Genomic DNA, 20,897 nt, shown 5'->3' on the forward strand with positions numbered 1-20,897 from the left:
TTTTCGGTTATACACCTCAAGAGAATGTTCTTTAGATAATACCTTGCCTCCTTGAAGCAAAAGTCAATATAGCCCCTGAAGGATGGCCCAGCAAGAGCCTCATTCTGAAAACCACTTTAAGCCAATCAGAAGAGTTCCTCAGAGTTATTTTGAATTCCCTGAAACTGACCCAAAGTGTACTGAAGATTAGAGGGGGTCTGCCTCATCCTGTATCACCATAGCCCTATCAATACATTTCATGCCTTTATCCTCCTGTTTTGTAATCATTTACCTAGAATGTTGTGATTAACTGTAAACTCTAAAGGGAATATACTGTAATCTTTTATTTTTTGATGGTGGTACTGGGGTTTGAACTGAAGGCTTCATGTTTGTTGGCTTGCTTGTTTGGCTGGCAGTCCAACACTTGAGCCCACATCCTGCCTCCAACCTGGCTTCTTGCTAGTTATATAGAATATTGGTAACTTTTTTGCATGGTGTAGCCTCCAACTCCTATTTTTCAGGTCTCAGCCTTCTGAGTAGCTAGAATTAAAGCAGGCTTGAGTGACTGATGTCCAGCTCATCATTTTTATATACCCAGAGGCCAACACTATGTCTGACACATTGAAGACCTCAATAAATGAAAGATGTTTCGATGATGGTACTCATGCATGCTACAACCTTAATACCACATTTTTTTTTTCTTTTTGCCAGTCCTGGGGCTTGAATTCAGGGCCTGGGCACTGTCCTTGGACTTTCTCAAGGCTAGCACTCTAACATTGGAGCCACAATACCACTTCGGGCTTTTTCTGTGTATGTGGTACTGAGCAATCTAACCCAGGGCTTTGTGCATGCTCCTTAAGCACTCTACCACTAGTTCACCTCCTGGCCTGAACTTCCTGTTTTGAATAGTCAATTGGAGATAAGAGGCTCACTGGCTTCCAATTGCAGTCCTTGGATCTCAGCCTCCTAAATAGCTAGGATTATGGGCATGAGCCACCAGTGCTTGGCTTCCTGAACTATTTCTGCTCAAGGCTAATACTCTACCATTCTGAAGCACCACTCTACATCCAGTTTTCAGGTAGTTAATTGGAGATAAGAGTCTCACAGAGTGTCCTGCTCTGGCTGGCTTTGAACTGCAGCCCTCAGATCTCAGCTTACTGAGTAGCTAGGTTTATAGGCGTGAGCCACCAGAGCCTGGCAATACTACAGCTTTAATACTTGTTTAAAAAAAAAAAATGGGCTGGGCACAGTGGCTCACGTCTGTAATCCTAGCTACTCAAGAGGCTGAGATCTGAGGATCAAAAGCCCAGGCACAAAAGGACCTGAGACTCTTATCTCCATTATCCTCTAGAAAAGAGAAGTGGGGCTTGACTCAAGGGTAGGGTGGTAGCCTTGAGCTGAAGAGCTCAGGGACAGCGCCCAGGCCGAGTTCAAGGCCCATGACCCACCAAGAAAAAAATGCTAGGCACATTGGCTTATGCCTGTAATCCTACCTACTCAGGAGGCTGAGATCTGAGAATCTCAGTTCAAAGCCCGTCTGGGCACTAAAGAACTTGAGACTTGAGCCAGAAGTTTGGCTTAGTGGTAGAGTGCTTGCCTAGCATGCATGAAGGCTCAGGTTCAATTCCTCGGTACCACATGCATAGAAAAAAGCTGGAAATGGTGCTATGGCTCAGATGGTAGAGCTCTGGCCTTGAGGAAAAAGTCTAAGGACAGTGCTCAAGCACTTGAACTCAGTGCTTGAGTTCAAGCCCCACGACTGGCCAAAAAAAAAGAACTTGAGACTCTTATTTCCAATTAACCACTAGCAAACGGAAGTGGGGCTGTGGCTTAAGGGGTAGGGCGGTAGCCTTGAGCTGAAGAGCTCAGGAACAGTGCCCAGGCCCAGAGTTCAAGCCCCATGACCCATAAGAAAAAAAAAAATGAAGAATATATTTTATATAATAGCATTAAAATTCTTGTAAAGTATTTCAGGAGGTTAAAATCAGCTTTTATGTCCTGAATCTATTACCTGATACTATGTGTTATCTATATTTCAACCCCATTAGTTCACATATAGGAATTGATACAAACTATACTCTTGCATCTCATCTACTTGAACTTTGGGGATATAAGCATATAATTACTATTATACCTTCTGAGAAGGTGGTTTAGTGGCAGAGGGTTTGCCTAGCATGCATGAAGTCCTGGGTTTGATTCCTCAGTACCACATAAACAGGAAAAGCTGGAAGTGGTATTATGGCTCAAGTGGTAGAATGCTAGCCTTGAGAAAAAGAAGCTCCAGGGAAAAAAAAAAGAAGAAAAAGAATCTCAAGGTACTATGCCTACTCTCTGAGTTCAAGCCTCAGGATTGGCAAAAAACAAAACAAAAAAAAAGTGATTGAAAACATCAGTCCATTTAATACAAAACCAAACACCAGGTACTAGTGGCTCGTACCTGTAATCCTAGTTGTTCTGGAGGTTGAGAGTTGGAGAATTGTAGTTTGAGGCTTGTCCTGGCTGAAAATAACCAGCAAGAAAGCAGGGCTAGAGCTATGGCTTAAGTGGTAAAGCACCAGGCCAGCAAGCACAGGGCTCTTGAGTTCAAAAATCAGTATCACTAGGAAGGGAAACAGTCACAGTTATGGCAGGTGTTTTTTTCCTTTCTGTGAAGCAATAGTGGCACCTGGTGGTTTCATTTAGTTACCACAGATCTTTTTTTTTTCTCTGAACTTAAAATGTTTCCCAAGTCCAGTCATGAATATTGATAACTAGCACATTTACTCTACATAGGTCCTCAGTATAATTAATGGTTTATTTACTAAAATTGTTTATTTCTGTACTCAGAAATAAGCTAACATTTGTGAGAATAAGATTTATCTATTTTAGAGGCCGGGAGTTTGGCCTCGTGATAGAATGCTTGCCTAGCATACACGAAAACCCTGGCTCAATTCCTCAGTACCACATACACAGAAAAAAGCTGGAAGTGGTGCTGTGGCTCAAGTGGTAAAACTTTATAGCCTTGAGAAAGCCCGAGGAAAGTATTCAGGCCCTGAGTTCAAGCCCAGGACTGGCCAAAAAAAAAAAAAAAAAATTATCTATTTTACAAGTTCAATGAATTATAATCACAAGAAAAAAAATGTTGGCTGCCTAAGTCTATTTGAATTACTTTAAATAATATTTCAGACTTTGTTCCTAATTATATGCTTCTTGTAAAACAGAGAAATAGAAAAACATGAGGAAGAAAAACTTAAATCCCTTCCCCCCCATGTAGTATATTTTTGGTTTTCTGAATTTGAACTTAATTCACTTTTACTTGGAACTCCAGCTGCATAGCACAGTGACCTGAAATATAAGCAAAGTAAAAGGGAAAGAAAAGGGAGAAGGGAGATAGGGGAGTAAGGGAAGAGAAAAGAGAGAATGAATCATCTGTAGGTCAGACGAATGGAGAGAGGAATGATAGGTGAATACAATCATAATACTCAATATATATTTGTGAAAAATAGAATTATGTAGCTGGGCATGGGTGGTAATCCTAGCTACTCAGGAGGCTGAGATCTGAGGCTCCCTGTTCAAAGCCAGCCAGGGTACCAAGGTCCTTGAGACTCATATCTCCAATTAACCACCAGAAAACCAGAAGTGGCACTGCGGCACAAAGTGGTAGAGCACTAGCCTTGAGCTGAAGAGTTCTGGGACAGCCCAGGCCCAGAGTTCAAGCCTCACAACCAACAACAAAAAAGAGAGCTGGGTACCAGTGGCTCATACATGTAATCCTAGCTACTTAGGAGGCAGAGATCTAAAGATTGTGGTTCAAAGCCAGCCCAGGCACAGAAGTCCATGAAACTCTTATCTCCAATTAACCATTAGAAAACCAGAAGTTGTGCTGTGGCTCAAGGGGTATGGTGGTAGCCTTAGCTGAAAAGCTCAAGAATAGTGCCCAGACCCAGAGTCCAAGCCCCATGAGTGACAGAGGAAAAAAAAAAAAAGATAAGTTGAGGGGATGGCTGAGATTGGAATAGATGGAAAGAGAGCAATGGCTTGTGGAGAGGTGATAATTGATCCAGGTGTATTATACTCACAAGTTAACATGTTGAATTGAAATAGCTTTGTACAACTACTCAAAGATAATAATAATTTTAAAAAAGAATGACCCATTTGCTATTTTCTCTTCCATTTTGGAGAATTAAGCATCTGCTCCCAATATGGCCTGAAAAAGGAAGGTAAGGAGTAATAAAAATTTTCAACCATAGCCGGGCAGCAGGGTGGCTCATGCCTGTAATCCTAGCTACTCTTAAGGCTGAGATCTGAGGATCAAGATTCAAAGCCAGCCCTGGCACAAAAGTACTTGAGACTCTTATCTCCGGTTAACCTCTGGAAAATGGAGAAGTGGGGCTTGGCTTAAGGTTAGGGCAGTAGCCTTGAGCTGAAGAGCTCAGGGACAATGCCCTGGCCAAGTTCAAGCCCCATGATCCACCAAAAAAAAAAAAAATCAACCATAAAAAATTACCAAAGCTATCCAATCTAGTTTAAAATCTACCAGAATGAGACCAAAAATTCTTAGCAATTACAAGCATGATTTATATAATGCAAAGTATATGTGGCTAAAATGTATCATCTCTTTGATTCAAGCAAAGTTCGCTTGAATCAAGTATTTGTGGTACTATGAATCAGATCCATGACCTTGCACATGCTAGACCAGCTGTCCTCCTCAGAGTTGCACATTTAGCTAAGTAGATTTTCAAGTGAAGGATAGGATGAGAATGCGTTCTGATAACATCCATAAGTGAAGAGTACGAAAACAGGGAGGTAGCATTTTCTACTGGAAAGCCTCACCTACGCTGGATTTGGCTGTAGGCTTCTATGGGAATAAAGGCCTCCGGGCATTGAGGTGACCATGGTTTGCTCCTTATTTCAGGAAGCTGGAGACAACAACCAGTTCTGCTGGAGGAACCTCTTTTCCTGCATCAATCTCCTGAGGTTGCTCAATAAGCTGACCAAATGGAAGCATTCCAGGACCATGGTAAGTGGGATATCAGATCATGGAGATATCCATCTGACTGGATATTTTAAATCATTAGTAAATATTTATAGACTAGCTATTTTGAAAGATCTCTAAGTAGACATAGAGGTACAGAAGTTTTAGCACTTCCCAACTCTGGCACATTCTGATGTGATTACATATCAAGCCATTAAGCCAGTTAGCCCTTAGGCTAACTCTGATAGGGAAGTTAGCCATGTTTGGTATTATAGGTACACATCCCAGCCAGATGATGCAAGTCTGAGACTGTTCATTTCAGCATTGCTTGTAATAATGAAGGACTAGAAACAGCCTTAACCCCATTAACTCAGAACTGATTTGTTAAAGAAATGATGGTACTTCTTTTTTGGCCAGTTCTGGGACTTGAACTCAGGGCTTGGGCACTGTCCTTGGATACTTTTTACTCAAGGCTAGTGCTCTGCCACTCACTCAAGCCACAGCAACACTTCGGCTTTTTCTTGTATGTAGAATCAAACCTGGGTCTTCGTGCATGTTAAGCGAGCACTCTATCACTGGGCTACGCTCCTGGCCCATGCTGGCACATCTTTATAGAATAGCATGTAGTCATTAATGAGGCATTTCTGTATTGATATGGAATAATTCTCAAGATATATCATTAAGTAAAAAGCAGAATGTGGAACAGTATAACAGGATACATAGTTGGCTGTTATTTGTGTTAAAATCCAATAATACATGAAGAATATTTACAAGAAACTGGTACAATGGAAATGTATGAAATAGAAAATTTCATTGATTTTATACCATACACTGAAATTATTAGAAACTTTGGATGAAATAGGTCTATATTATTTTCCTTTTTTTTTTTTCCTTTTTGTGTGTATGTGTATGTGCAAGTGTGTGTTCTGGGGCTTGAGCTCAAGCCTCATGCTCGTGCTGTTTTTTTTTTTTTTTGTTTGCTTGGGGTTTTTGGGGGTTTTTTTTGCCAGTCAGGGGGACTGAACTCAGGGCCTGAGCACTGTCCTTGGACTTTCTCAAGGCTAGAACTCTACCCCTTGAGCCACAGAACCACTTCCAGCTTTTTTCTATGTACGTGGCACTGAGGAATCAAACTGAGGTCTTCGTGCATGCTAGGCAAGCACTCTACCACTAGACCAAATTCCTGGCCCTCAGTTTTTATTTTTTTTTATTTATTTATCTATCTATCTATCTATTTATTTATTTATTTTTGCCAGTCCTGGTACTTGACTCAGGACCTGGGCACTGTTCCTGAGCTTCTTTTGCTCAAGGCTAACACTCTACCACTTATGGCTTTTTTCTGTTTATGTGTGGTACTGAGGAATTAAACCCGGGGCTTCATGCATTCTAGGTGAGCACTCTACCACAAAGCTACATTCCCAGCTTCATGCTCATCTTTTTTGTCCGTAGTTGGTACTCTACCACTTGAACTATGCCTCCCATTTCCAGCTTTTTGCTTGTTATTTGGAGATAGAATCTCACAGACATTTCTCCCTGGACTGAGCCCCAATCCTCAGATTTCAGCTGCCTGATAGGATTATAAGAGTGAGCCACTGGCACTGGCTTTTTTTTTTTTTTTACAACAAGATTTCTCATTATGTAGCCCAGGCTAGTCTTGAACTCTGATTTCATTCCTCTAATTTCTTAAAACTTAAATCCAAATAAAGCCTTGACATTAGAGTCTCAGGAGATCCCTAGATGGTTCTAGCCAGATTTGTTTTAATTTGTGTGTGTTAGAAATCTCAAGAAAATTGATATCATGATGGTCCTTTCTTCATTTCTATTCCTGTTTTCATTGAACAAGATGCTGGTGGTGTTTAAATCAGCTCCAATCTTAAAGCGGGCACTCAAAGTCAAACAGGCCATGCTGCAGCTGTATGTCTTAAAACTGCTAAAGATCCAGACCAAGTACCTAGGGCGCCAGTGGAGGAAGAGCAACATGAAAACCATGTCAGCCATTTATCAGAAAGTTCGCCATCGCATGAATGATGACTGGGCTTATGGGAATGGTGAGTACTCTCAAGGCTCTCGACATCCAAGAATTTCTCAGGGTTCAAACAAGAAAGTATCTGGCTGTACGTCAGATGCTGATACACAAAACTTGAAGTAATTCCCCAAATTCTAGCATCTACCATGTCTTGTATGAGCTGTGAAATGCACTTTATACAGAAAGTAATTATTACATTCAGAAACTAGAAGTTGGCTCATACCTGTAATCCTAGCTATTCAAGAAGCTGAGATCTAAGGATCACAGTTTGCAGCCAGCCCAGGCAGGAAATAACTACCAAAGAGCTAGAAGTAGAGCTGTGGTTCCAGTGGTAGAGCACTATCTTTGAGCAAATACAACTCAGGGACAGCACCCAGGTATTGAATTCAAGTCCTAGGACTGGCATATTGAGCTGGCGGGCGGTGGCTCACGCCTATAATCCTAGCTACTCAGAAGGCTGAGATCTGAAGATTGAGGTTCAAAGCCAGCCCATGCACAAAAAACTGTGAGACTCTTATCTCTAATTAATCACTAGAAAATGGGAAGTGGGCCTGCAGCTCTAGGGGTAGGGCGGTAGCCTTGAGCTGAAGAGCTCAGGGACAGCACCCAGGCCCAGAGTTCAAGCCCCATGATCCCCCCCCCAAAAAAAAAAATATTGAAAATAGAGGAAGTCAGACTCAGAGAAGCAAAGGGCATGTGTTTTCAGGAACATGTTTTCTTTCACATGTGGATATTTGACTTGGTCATATATGAAAACACACATATATAGACATATGCATATATGCACAGCCAAACTAGCTAAAGGATAATATACAAAGGGGTGTGTTTCTATAGTGTAAACCACGTGAACAAGTAATAGACCGCTTAACAAAATTAATATCAGAGCCAGGGGCTGATGGGTCATGCCTGTAATCTTAACTACTCAAGAGGTTGAGATCTAAGGATAGGGTTTGAAGCCAGCCTGGGGGGAGAGGGATGGGATCGTGAAACTCTATATCTCCAATAAACTACTCAGAAAAGGCAGAAAGTGGCACTGTGGCTCAAGCAATAGAGCACTAACTAGCTTTGAACAAAAGAAGCTCAGAAACAGAGCCCAGACCCAGTTCAAACCCTAGGACCAATCCAACAACAACAACAAAAAATGTGTCTTGCCTGAGTGGGTAGAGGATAAGAAGAGGATAAGGCCGAGCTGGGTGCCCAGGGCTCATGCCTGTAATCTTGACTATTCAGAAGACAGATCTGAAGATCTAGGTTTAGTATGGAGCCAACCTGGGCAGGAAAGCCTGTGAGACTCTTATCTCCAATGAATCACAAAAAAGCCGGAAGTGGAGCTGAGGCTCAAGTGGTAGAGAGCTAGCCTTGAGCAAAAGTTTCAGGGACCACACCCAGGCCCTGAGTTAGAACACCGCAGGGAACAGAGCCAAAGGTGAGTGAATGCAGTTGTCACACTCAGTGTACATAGGTGAAATCAGAGCTAGGAAACAAGATGTTTGGTTGAGCTAGATGGAGAGGAAAATGATGGAAGGTATGGTCAAAATGCATTGTACTCATAGACATGTTAAATTGCAACACCTTTGTACAACTAACTATTCGAAGAAAATAAGAAGGAAAAGAAATGATACAGATTTCCCAGGTTTGACTATTATGCAATGTGTATGTGTATTAAGATGTATCAATGAGCCAGCCAGGGTGCCTCACGCCTGTGATCCTTATTCTACCCATGGTATTTCAGTTTTTTGTTTTGTTTTGTTTTGTTTTTGCTTTGGGGGGGCAGGGCATGTGGTTTTTTACTCAGCCTGGGCGCTGTGCCTAAGCTCTTCAGCTCAAGGCTACTATCCTACCCCTGAGCATTGTCCCTGAGCTCTTCAACTCCAGGCTAACACCCTACCCTTGAGCCAAGCCCCATTTCCCAGTTTTCTAGAGGTTAACTGGAGATGAGAGTCTCAGGTCCTTTTGTGCCCAGGCTGGCTCTGAACTTTGATCTTTAGATCTCAGCCTCCTGAGTAGCTAGATTATAGGCGTGAGCCGCCATGCCCAGCTGGTATTTCAGTTTTAAACAAGCTTAAGCTAAATGTTAGATATTCTGGTTTGGTAAGTTCAGTTTAAACCTTTTGGACTAGGTAGAGTACATCATGCATAATGTTGGAAACTATATTACTAACACTGCCTTACATTAAGAGATGCAATACCTGGTAAATTAGCAGAATTTGTACTGTTTGACCAGAGTTTGGAAAAGATTTTATTTTACAATTTTTGCATTCTGTTGTCGTAATGAAAGTTGAGCATTATTTTCATAATTTTACCTGTGTCTTTGGTAAGATGATTATTGGCTTGGCTTTGCTTGAATTTTAGAAGATGCTGCAAGGAGAGTTCAGAAATAAGGGAAGCATGAAATTTCATAATAGCCAACTAGTATACAACTTTCTACCATAAGACACAAAGTGCAGCTAGTTGTTTAAGTTCTTATACATTTTCTTTTTTTTTTTTTTTTTTTTTTTTTGCCAGTCATGGGCTTGAGCTCAGGGCCTGAGCACTGTCCTTGGACTTTCTCAAGGTTAGAGCTCTACCACTTGAGCCTCAGCACCATTTCTGGCTTTTTTTTTTCTATGTATGTCGTACCGAGGAATCGAACCCGGGTCTTCGTGCATGCTAGGGAAGCACTCTACCACTAGGCCAAACTCCCCGCCCCATTAAGTTCTTATACATTTTCAAAGCACAAAAATATTTGTTTTTAGCTGGATGCAGTGGCTCACGCCTATAATCCTAGCTACTCAGGAGCTTGAGATCTGAGGATCAAGGTTCAAAACCAGCCCGGAACTAAAAGTCTGGGAGACTCTTAACTCTAGTTAACCACTAGATAATCAGAAGTGGTACTATTGCACAATGGATAGGGCAGTAGCCTTGAGCCGAAGAGCTCAGGGACAATGCCCAGGCCCAGAGTACAAGCCCCACAACCTATCAAAAAAAGAGGGGTGGTGGTTTTTTTTTTTGTTTTTTGGACTCAGGGCCTAAGCATTGTCCTTGGGCTTTTCTCAAGACTAGCACTTTACCACTTGAGCCACAGCACCACTTCAGGCTTTTTCTATGTGTGTGGTACCGAGGAATTGAACCTGGGTCTTCATACCTGCCAGGCAAGCACTCTGCCACTAGGCCACGCTTCCTGCCCCATAAAAATGTTTTATCCTGCCATTTCAATGAGAAATCATTGAGTATGGACATAAGATATCTGAGCACCTTGTATCTCTAGCCTTGAATGAACTAAGTGAATAGACACAAAGCAAATTATATTTTCTGTTTTTACCTCTCATAATTTTTTATGAGTAATTACTAGGACTTGAATTCAGGGCCTGGGCACTGCCCTTTAGTTCTTTTACTCAGAACTGGCACTCTACCATTTGAGTCACATCTCCACTTCCAGCTTTTTGTTGGTTAATTGGAGATAAGAGTCTAACATGCTTTGTCTGCATAAGTTGTCTTTGAATCTCAGTCCTCAAATTGAGGCTATCATAATCTTAAAATAAGCTAATACAGGGTTGGGAATGTGCCTTAGTGGTAGAGGGCCTACCCAGAATGCATGAAGCCCTGAGTTCAGTACCACATAAAGAGAAAATGCGAGGAGTTGCACTGTGGCTCAAGTGGTAGAGTGCTAGCCTTGAGCAAAAGAAGCTCGGGGCAGGGCCAGGCTGAGTTCAAGCCTCAGAACTGGCAAAAAGATAATAAATAAGCTGATATTGTTAGATGCTAGAGGTGGGATGATTCCAGGGAATTAGAACATAGTTGGGCAATTGTTTGTGTGTTTGTATCCTAGGAATTGAACCCATGGACTCCTGCATGCTAAGTGTGCGTTCTAAACCCCCAAGCCCAGTTGATCTATCCACGTTTGTATCCTTCTAGCCCCTTTTATTCCTTAAAACAGAGTTCATTCACATGTGAAACTCCCATCCTTTAGGAAAAACTCAATGAAATCTAAAACGCAGTGCTGATGGCAGCACATACCTATAATCCTGCTCCGGAGGCTGCAATCTTGAGAATCACCGTTCAAATCTAGCCTGGGCAGGAAGAGCCATGAGACTCTTACCTCCAATTAACCACCAAAAAGCTGGAAATGGAGATACGACTAAAGTGATAGAACTCTAGCCTTAAATACTAAAGCTGAGGGACAGTGCCCAAGCCCTGAGTTCAAGCCCTAGAACTGGCAAGAAAAAAAGAATGAATATTTTGGGAGATTGATACATAACTAGTAAGAAAATGAATGAAAGTCTACCTCACTCCCTTGGGGCCTTCCTTTCTTCCTTCCGTTTCTAGACTACCTTTTCAAAGATAGCTGTATACATGTGCCGCCATAGGCAGCACATAAATATCTTTTAAACAGAAGTCTCAGCATGTTCTATATGTTCCTTATTCTTTACAAAAAGAATCCCATAGACCATTCTTGCAGGAGAAGGAATGGCCCAAGTTGTATATGTTTTCTTCCTCTCTTCGCAACACAGACATTGATGCCAGGCCGTGGGATTTCCAAGCAGAAGAATGCACCTTGAGGGCCAACATTGAAGCTTTTAACAGCCGCCGCTATGACAAACCCCAGGACTCTGAATTTTCACCCGTGGATAACTGCTTGCAGAGTGTACTAGGGCAGAGGTTAGATCTGCCTGAAGATTTCCACTATTCCTATGAGCTCTGGCTAGAAAGAGAGGTGTTTTCACAGCCCATCTGCTGGGAGGAGCTGCTCCAAAATCACTGACTGATCTCTTTCAACAGATCCTTTGGTAGATGGAAGTTGGCTCCAATAAATGGTGCTCTGCCAACCTGCCCATCCAGCCTTTGCATCAGCTCTAGGAGGGCTTGTCATGGGCCCAGCCTGAGGCATCCAGCATAGTCCCCGGGTTATTCTAGGGATTGTTGGGCCTGTAAATGGTGCATGACTGTCATGACAAATTGATCAACTTGCCCTAGGCCCTGTTGGCCTTTGAAATCTCAAGGGCAAGCGCTATGATGAGATCTGCTTAGGTTTTCCTAGAACCAAACTCACCTGTTTTCCCCATGAGAGGAAAGAAATTTTTTTTTTTTTTTTTTTTTGCCAGTCCCGGGCTTGAGCTCAGGGCCTGAGCACTGTCCTTGGACTTTCTCAAGGCTAGAGCTCTACCACTTAAGCTTCAGCACCACTTCCGGCTTTTTTCTATGTATGTGGTACCGAGGAATCGAACCTGGGTCTTCATGCATGCTAGGCAAGCACTTTAACCACTAGGCCAAACTCCCGGCCCTAGGAAAGAAATTTTTTTTCTGGCATTTGACCCTTGGCATTCATCATGAGCACTGGGACAGGTATAGATCATAAAACAGGAAGAATAAGTTCCTCTAGTTTTCCCTTATAAGAAATTTGGCAAAACCAACTTAAAAATTAAGTCTGTATTTTACAGTCTAAATTTTGACACCTCTTAGTAGAATCCTCATCTCTTAAGCTGGTTTTAAAGCACCTGAACCTTCTTTGCAAAGGATGATGATTTGCATGTTACATAAAAGTATATTGTTCAGAGGTTTCTTAATTTCCTGAGATCTATGTTCAATATGAAAATTACTTCCTTGTGCATGGCATAGGGCATGGAGTGTTCACCATTTGTGAAGAGCCACAGCCAGTAGGAAACAATCAGACCTTCTCCAAGGATGTTTCACATCTTCCTGAAATTATTCCAGTCCTAAAATGGGTGAGTGCACTGCAAAAAATAAGCCTTTTCATCCAATCCTTTATTAAATGACAAGCTAACTACAGGAGATTTTATTTGCTGAGAAAGCTAGTCCATTTGTGCTAGCCAATTTCGTTTTAATTGAAAAGAACAATAAAAGGATTACAGCTTACCTTTTTGTTTTCTTCAATGTTGATTTTTTTTCTAAGTGTTAACAGTTTCAAAAGTCTCATATAGAGGGAGAGTGAGCAATATTGTTTTCTATTTAAAAGTATTAGACATTTTACTGAAAATGAAGGTTAATGTAACAACCTCTTTGTGCTTTTACAGCAGAATCCTACACTTCCCCAAAATAAAAATAAGTTTTTAGAAAAGGTTTTTTATTTTAGTTTTTTTTTTTTTTTTTGGCGGGGGGGAGTGGGTATATTTGTGCCACTTCTGGAGCTTGAACTCAGGGCCTAGGCAGTATCCCTGAGCTTTTTTGCTCATGGCTATTACTCTACTACTTGAGCCCACAGCTCCAGCTTTTTAGTGGTAAATTGGAGATGAGAGTCTCACAGGCTTATCTTGCCTGGTCTGGCTCAAAGCCAGATCCTCAGATCTCAGCCTTTTGAGCAATTAGGATTACAGACGAGAGCCATCAGCGCCCAGCTAGAAAAAAAGGACCATTATTTATATCTTCAAGCATTTTCTCTTTAAATGCCAACGCCCCATACACACTACTGAATCTTGTTAAGATGGCACCAGACCACTGTATGCCAAGAGGTCCTATTCAACCTGGCTTATTCACTCTTCGTCACCTTCAGTTTCTTGTGAGGGTTAAGATAGAGTACCTGACAGTATCCAAAGGAATTATACCAAATCTAACAAGTACTTCTTTGTGCTTTAGGGTAGCAGGATTTCTAAGTTTCTGGAGAAGTCTCAAAGACTGTTAAGGATGTAATAAACGAAGCTTCTTAAAATGATTTGTAAATGTTATCTAAGTAGGACAACTGTCCTTATTGCAATCAGACAATGTACTGACCATATCTTCTGTGACTTTTACTCATCTAGGCTGCAGTTTGTGTGATTTCAGTATGCTTTGAGTGTAAAGACAATTTTCAAGGAAGGGCTGTTGGTCTATTTCTTTTAAATAATATTCAATTTGTATCAAAATGAGTTTAAAAATATGCACATGAATTTGAAGTTACAGAAGTATGTTAAGATTTAGCATCTCATACTTTATTAATAATAACTCTGTAAGGGAAGATGTTAAGTGTAAGTGGAAAAACTAAAGTATGTAGGTGGATGATTACTTTCATATCATATCACATTTTCCACCGACTTGCTGGGACTCACTTTAGGTGTTAACAGCCAGCGTCATAGGCTAAGGCAACTGGGTTGGAGCTTCTGATTGAAGAGCCCATGTGTGTGGTTAGGTATAATTTCAAATGAATTTCTCGCCAATGGTGATTCTGGTTCTATATAGAGGAATGTTATTTGAATGATTTATGATATAGAAGATATTTATTTGTGGATATTTCTGTTGATTTTGGTAACACTGTTCATCTCATGAAGCACTTTAATAAAAATAAACTGGATATAGAAATTTGGTCTTTAAATTCTTCAACACAAGTATATCTGAAGGTCATATATAAGAAGGAAGTGGCTAGGGCAAAGATCATAGCCTAGTGGTAGAGTGCTTGCCTACCATGCACGAAGCCCTGGGTTTGATTCTCCAGAACTACATACACAGAGAAAGCCAGAAGTGGTGCTGTGGCTCAAGTGGTAGAGTGCTAGCCTTGAGCAAAAACTGTCTAAGGACAGTTCAAGCCCCAGGACTGATAAGAAGGAGGAAGAGGAAGAAGTATTTAATGCAGAGATTTACAAATCCTAATCTGTGACTTAAAACAAAATATTCTGTGGGTCAGCCTAAAGTGGATGTAGCCAGGCTTCCAAGATGGAAATAAGAGTCTCGTGGACTTTCCTGCCAAGACTTGCTTTAAACTGTGATCCTTTCACTTCAGCCTCTTGAGTCACTAGGATTATAGGCATGAGCCTGTTCCCTATGGACAAGAAAGGCCTTTGGTCAGCTGTACAGAAATGTCCTACCTAGCTAGGCATGGTGGCTCACACCTGTAATCCTGGCTACTCAGGAGTCTGAGATCTGAGAATAGAGACCAGGTCAGGCACAAAAATCCAGGAGACTGACCTCCAATTAACTGGAAGTGGTGCTGTGGCTGAGGGGTAGGGTAGTAGCCTTGAGCTAAAGAGCTCAGAGAACAGTGCCCAGGCCCAGAGTTCAAGCCCATGACCCACAAAAAAAAAAAAAAAAAAAATTAAAATTAATGGAGAATGTGGGGCACGTCACATCAGGGAAATGGAAACCTATGCTGTAGAAAAGGAGGCCTAATTCATGGCCCAGTGCTCATTTCCTGGTCTTAGGATGGCACCTTGGCTGAGATGGGCCTGCCGCCCATTTGGAAGGCGTGGCTGTAGTTTGTGATGTAAAGTAAGGCTACCTCTGGGATAGGCCCTGAAGCCTTCCACACTCTTGCCCTCTGGACAGCACATGATTCCCCTTCTTTACCTATAGTGAGAGAGTACCTCCCCCACCCTGCCCATCTTTGTGCTGATAGGCTCCTGCATCCTATATTAGCTGAATGTACTTCCTCAATAAACGAGTTCCTGCCTTGACAGGTCTCCCTGACGGGTCTGATTGTCTACCATCAAGGGAGGGCAGTCAGTCGGCCCTCTCCTTTCTCAGCTCCTCCTGGTCCTGGTGGAGGCGTGTTCTCCTGCAGGTTGGGAGGGACCAAGGACTAAAAACCCGACAGGGGAAAGCTTTCTCTTCTATCCTTGGCTACATTTTAAGATAATATTGAGAGCTGGGCATGTGGGAATATTTCTGTAATCCCAGCCCTCAAGATCCTCCCAAACAGGGAGTTCTAGGTCAGGGGCTGGGAGTTTGGCCTAGCATGCACTAAGATCGGGGTTTGATTCCTGGGTACCACATACATAGAAAACAGCCAGAAGTGGTGCTGTGGTTCAAGTAAGTAGAGCTCCAGCTTTACGAAAACCCAAGGACAATGCTTAGACCCTGAGCCCAAGCCCAGGACTGGCAAAAAATAAAAAGAGCTCTAGGTCAGGCCAGGGAATGTGGCCTAGTGGTAGAGTGCTTGCCTACCATGCACAAAGCCCTGGATTCAATTCCTCAGTACCACATACACAGAGAAAGCTGAAGACAGTGCTCAGGCCCCTCATGAGTTCAAATCCCAACACCGGTTTAAAAAAAAAATGTTGGGCTGGGAATTTGTCCTAGTTGGTAGGTAGAGTGCTTGCCTAGCATGCACGAAGACCCAAGTTCAATTCCTTGGTACCACATACATAGAAAAAAAAATGGTGCTGTGGCTCAAGTGGTAGAGCTCTAGACTTGGGAAAACCCAAGGACAGTGCTCAGGCCCTGAGCTCAAGCCCAGGACTGGCAAAAAAAAAAAAAGTAACTCCAGGCAACTCATTGGCCAGTAGCCACAGACACAACTCTGAGCCTTCTCTTGACAGTAGGTGCTTTGAGTTTACCAGGTCTCTATGAAACCATTCCCTCTTGAGCCTTTTTTCACTGACAGAATTTAAGTTGTGGCTCAAGTAATAGAGCACACAACTAGCAAGCACCAGAACCCAAGTTCAAACCCCAGGACAGCAAAACAAAAGTAAGATGGACTTTTAAATATCATACCCTTAATTTGTCTTTACCCCAGGGCATTGTCTTAGAGAGCCTTTCTGGCTCAAAGCATTTTTAAATTTTCTCTCCTATGTTAGGTAACACAGTTGCAACTTTCAACCTTAAGTTCTGCATTCTCTTTTCTATACTCTTGAAAATGTCATTTTTGAGCCATTTATTTCAATAAATACACATAATACCAAGAAACTCATGCTGTAACATTCTGTTTAAAACCTCTTCATCTACCATTCTTTAAGTATATATGTTTTTACAGGCAATGCTTTTATCAAATGTTTTGTTATATAGCATGGGTTTCAGTTTTTAAGCATCCCTATAGATTTTCTTACCAGGGTACTGTCCTTTAAACCAATGTATTTTTAGGCTTTGTTATGGTAATATCCCACCATTTGTTCCTAAAATTTAAGTCGTTTTTAACATTTCAGCCATATACAGTCCTATAATCCCAGCACTAAAAAGACAGAAGCAAAGGGATTATAAGTTCTATGCCAACGTGCACTTCTCAGGGAAACCCTATCTCAAAAGAAAACAAAAACAAATTAGTCAAAATAACAAAAACTCCTTTCTCATTCACAGGAAATTCTCATTAGATTTGTGTACTGAGTATGGTCCTGCTTGTTCATCTGTCTTCTCATTCTGAGCTCTAGGTCCTGGCTGACTGATGGGGACTTCACTTGTTCTCCTGGTGAAGACAGGATAAAGAGACTGAATCATAAAAATGATTTTTTTTTGGTCGGTCGTGGGGTTTAGAACTCTGGGCCTGGGCGCTGTCCCTGAACTCTTTAACGCAAGGTTACTGCCCTATCCCTTGAGCCACAACTCCAGTTCTGGTTTTCTGGTGGTTAATTGGATATAAGAGTCTCACAGACTTTAGTGCCTGGGCTGGCTTTGAACAGATGATCCTCAATCTCTCAGCCTCCTGAGTAGCTAGAATTATAGGCTTGAGCCATCATGCCCAGTCATACAAATGAATTTATTACAGCTGCTACTCAGACGTGATATAAATCACAAATGTTTTTAATTGGCCAAAAGACCTCAAAGAAGATTAGATCTATAAGAAGATAAGCCTGAATTATACCCTTACAGGAGAGGGAATACAATAGCAACAAGCACAGCATCTACTGGAGTTGTATATTCTTGTATTTATTCAGAAGCTAACTATAGGTGAAGAGATTCAGTACAGATGCTAGATTAGGACTCCTGAATTACCAACATTCACTTCAAGGGCCTTTACATTGCAAAAAGGAAAACCTGAACATTTCTCAGACTCTTGTCTTACCTAAGTCTAGGTTAGACTTACTAGAAGGATCTTCAAGACTTGGAAGGAGAAAAGGAAGCTATTATCCTATGAAGAAAGCCACTACGGGACATATGGGTAAAACATGAGTCATAGCAAATTTCCAGTGAGTTCTTGAGATAAGTGTGACTTTACTACAGCCTTGAGATTTTCAACAACTTTCCAGTGAACAATTGAGAATCATCCACTTCATTCCTTCATGTAAAGATCCTCAGTCATTTGTTTCTTTCACTTACCTTGCCCACAATTCTCCTAGCTCTTCTACATAACATTGTTTATAGACAATGTTACAGATCGATATTTTCATTGTTTCTAACAATAGTCCTTTTGTGAGAAATATGACCCATATTCACAACAAAACCAGCTGTGATTAAGAGCATAGCTATGGGTCTAGAACAAAAATGGTGCTAACTGGGTCGGGGGGAGGGAAATGGGGACAAAAACATGAGAGGGGGTATGAATGTGTGAAGTAATGCACCTGCTACCTGACAAATTGTAACCCCTCTGTACATTATCTGGACAATAAGAAAGTAATTTTAAAAATGGTGCTTACTCATACAATAATTGGACTCCTGACCTATACGCAGTGGATGAGCTGATAATTACCATAACATCCACGCTAGGGCTCGGCACCAGTGGCTCACGGCTATAATCCTAGCTACTCAGGATGCTGAGATCTGAGGATCCCAGTTCAAAGCCAGCCAGTGCACATCCATGAGACTCCTCTCCAATTCATCACCAGAAAACCAGAAGTGGCGCAATGGATCACAGGGGTAGAGCACTAGCCTTGAGCTGAAGAGCTCAGAGACAATGCCAAGGCCTAGAGTTCAAGCCCCATTAACCGACAAAAAAAAAAAAAAAGCTATGTCGGGTGGTGGACATTGGGAAGCTAGATGCTAAGTGTATAGAGTAGCAAAGTCTAGTGATGATTTCAGAAATACTGCAACACAGCCAATGAATATCTGCTTGCTAATATAGTTCTAGGTTAGACTTTTATGTATGTCATACATGTATATGTCATAAGACAATATTTCCTCTAGAGTGTTTCACACACTAAATAATTAAGTTATAAATATCTGAAATAGCCAGGGGTATAGCCTAGTCGTAGAGTGCTTGCCTAACACACATGAGGCCCTGGGATCAATTCCTTGGTACTACATATAAAAAAAAACTGAAAGTGGTGTTTTGTGGCTCAAGTGGTAGAACGCTAGCCTTGAGAAAACTCAAGGACAGTGCCCAGGCCCTGACTTCAAGCCTCAGGACTGGCAAAAACAAGGCACACAAAAAAACTGTAGATTCTATAACTTCCATTAGTTTTTTTAAATTATTCGTCTTGGAGATATTTTCTTATTAAGATTATAAGTGATGATAATCACTTTATAATTAAAATTATTTAATAATTAACTCTTCTCTAATACTGTCTTGAAATTTTTAGCAAAACTAGGTATAGATGTGGGCCAGGCGACAGTGGCTCATCTTTATAGTCCTAACTCCTCAAAAGGTAGGAACTGAGGATTACAGTTCAAAGCCAGCCTGGTCAAGAAAATCCTTGAAACTCTTCTGTCCAATTAACAACCAAAGAGCCAAAAGCAGAGTGTGGCTCAAGTGGGAGAGCACTAGCCTTGAGAAAAAGCTCGGAAAAAGCAACCTGGCCTGAGTCCAAGCCACATGCACACACAGACACACACACACACACACACACATTTTTTTTTTAAAAAAAGGACCTTAGTATATAGGAAATAAGTCTTTCCAAAGAACTGCAAGATTACAAAAGCCATCCCAACTCTGCTCAAGCACCTTCAATGACAGTGACTTCCTTGCTAAATAAGACAGTGCCATCTGTCCCTTTGCCTCCAAAGGAACACAGTACTTTGAACATTCTGTAACTTTTTGTTTAAACGCTTAAAGCAGCTGGCAGGCCAAAGATGCGCCATGTGGCTGCCTGGGAAAACATGTCTGTCCACAAGATATAGCACCCAGAAAGGCAATACAGGACAATGGTGCATACAGGGTCCCAGCCCCAGCTTACGGAGCAATTACTACACGCAGGCAGTCTCTGTTGTCTGTGTTATACATGACAAACGACTTAACCACCCAACCTCAGGTTGCTCATCTGTAAAATGAGAATAATATTGTTTGCTAGAGTTTGGATCTCCTATTGTGTTTTTGAGATGGGGATCTAATTGTTTAACCCATGCTGACAAACTCAAGATCCTAACTCCTGAGCGCTGGGATTACAGGCATTCATCACTGGCCGGGAATCCTGAATGTTTCCAAAGGCTGTGTGTTGAAGGCTTGGCCACCAGAGTACATCACTACTGGGCGGTGGTGGAAACTTTGGGAGATGAGTCCTCCTTTCTCTGGGGACATCTGGAGTGCTGATAATCTTTCTTGTTTGCTTCCCAGCCACCAGCTTCTTGCATGTGCTCTGACCATGATGTGCTTCCTTGCCACAGGCCCAAAGCAACAGAGCCAAATATCCACAGAATGAAATGTCGGAAACAGTGAGTCAAAATAAACCATTTATTGTCTCATTATTTTGGCATCACAGCAGAAATCTATTTACCTTCTATAGCTAGAATAACAGGAGTGAGCCACCAGCACTCATATGCATTAGCTTTTTCTTTTTTTCTTTCTTTCATTGTCTTTTTCAGTCCTGGGGCTTGAACTTGGGGCCTGGACACTGTCCTTAGACACTTTTTGTTCAAGGATAGCGCTTTGTCACTTGAGCCACTGTGTGACTTCTGACTTTTTCTGTGTATGTGGTACCAATGAATCGAACCCAGGGCTTTGTGTATTCTAGGGAAGCACACTACCACTAGGCTACACTCTCAGCCCCTCCATTAACTTTTCTTTTGGGGCGGGGGCATGGAGCTTGAACTCAGCCTGGGTGCTGTCCATAAGCTCTTCAGCTCAGGGCTACCACTCTACCCCTGGGCCTGGTCATTGTCCCTGAGCTCTTCAGCTCGAGGCTACCACTCTACCCTTGAGTCAAGCCAGGTCCTTTTGTGCTTAGGCTGGCTTTGAACCTTGATCCTCAGATCTCAGCCTCCTGAGTAGCTAGGATTACAGGCATGAGCCACCACACCATGTAGATCTCACATTCTTTAGTGCTCTAGCTGGCTTTGAACCTCATGCTCAGATCTCAGCCTCCTGAGTAGCTAGGATTACAGGCGTGAGCCACGCTCCAGCTAAGAAACTGAGAAATTGGATTTTTGTTTTTGTTGTAGATTGGTCCTGGG

At 41.9% G+C, this 20,897-nt stretch overlaps 1 protein-coding gene across 4 annotated transcripts in view; it reads left to right on the forward strand.

Moving 5' to 3' along the window:
- Nucleotides 1-13,014, forward strand: part of Strip2 (striatin interacting protein 2) — a 45,847-nt gene extending 32,833 nt beyond the window's left edge. For 2 of the 4 annotated variants that reach the window (XM_090333283.1, XM_090333286.1), the window contains 3 exons: nt 4,874-4,978; nt 6,777-6,981; nt 11,450-11,768. In XM_090333283.1, the coding sequence (XP_090189409.1) occupies nt 4,874-4,978; nt 6,777-6,981; nt 11,450-11,700 (561 nt within the window). In that variant the 3' untranslated portion in view covers nt 11,701-11,768. Of the gene's footprint in view, nt 1-4,873; nt 4,979-6,776; nt 6,982-11,449; nt 11,769-12,554 lie in introns of those variants that run through there. The other 2 variants (XM_090333284.1, XM_090333285.1) reach the window with 2 other exon arrangements.
- Nucleotides 13,015-20,897: the final 7,883 nt, after the last annotated feature.

The sequence above is a fragment of the Megascapheus bottae genome, chromosome 5 (genome assembly GCF_031878675.1).
Source record: "Megascapheus bottae isolate mThoBot1 chromosome 5, mThoBot2.hap1, whole genome shotgun sequence".
In the NCBI taxonomy this organism is placed as follows: domain Eukaryota; kingdom Metazoa; phylum Chordata; class Mammalia; order Rodentia; family Geomyidae; genus Megascapheus; species Megascapheus bottae.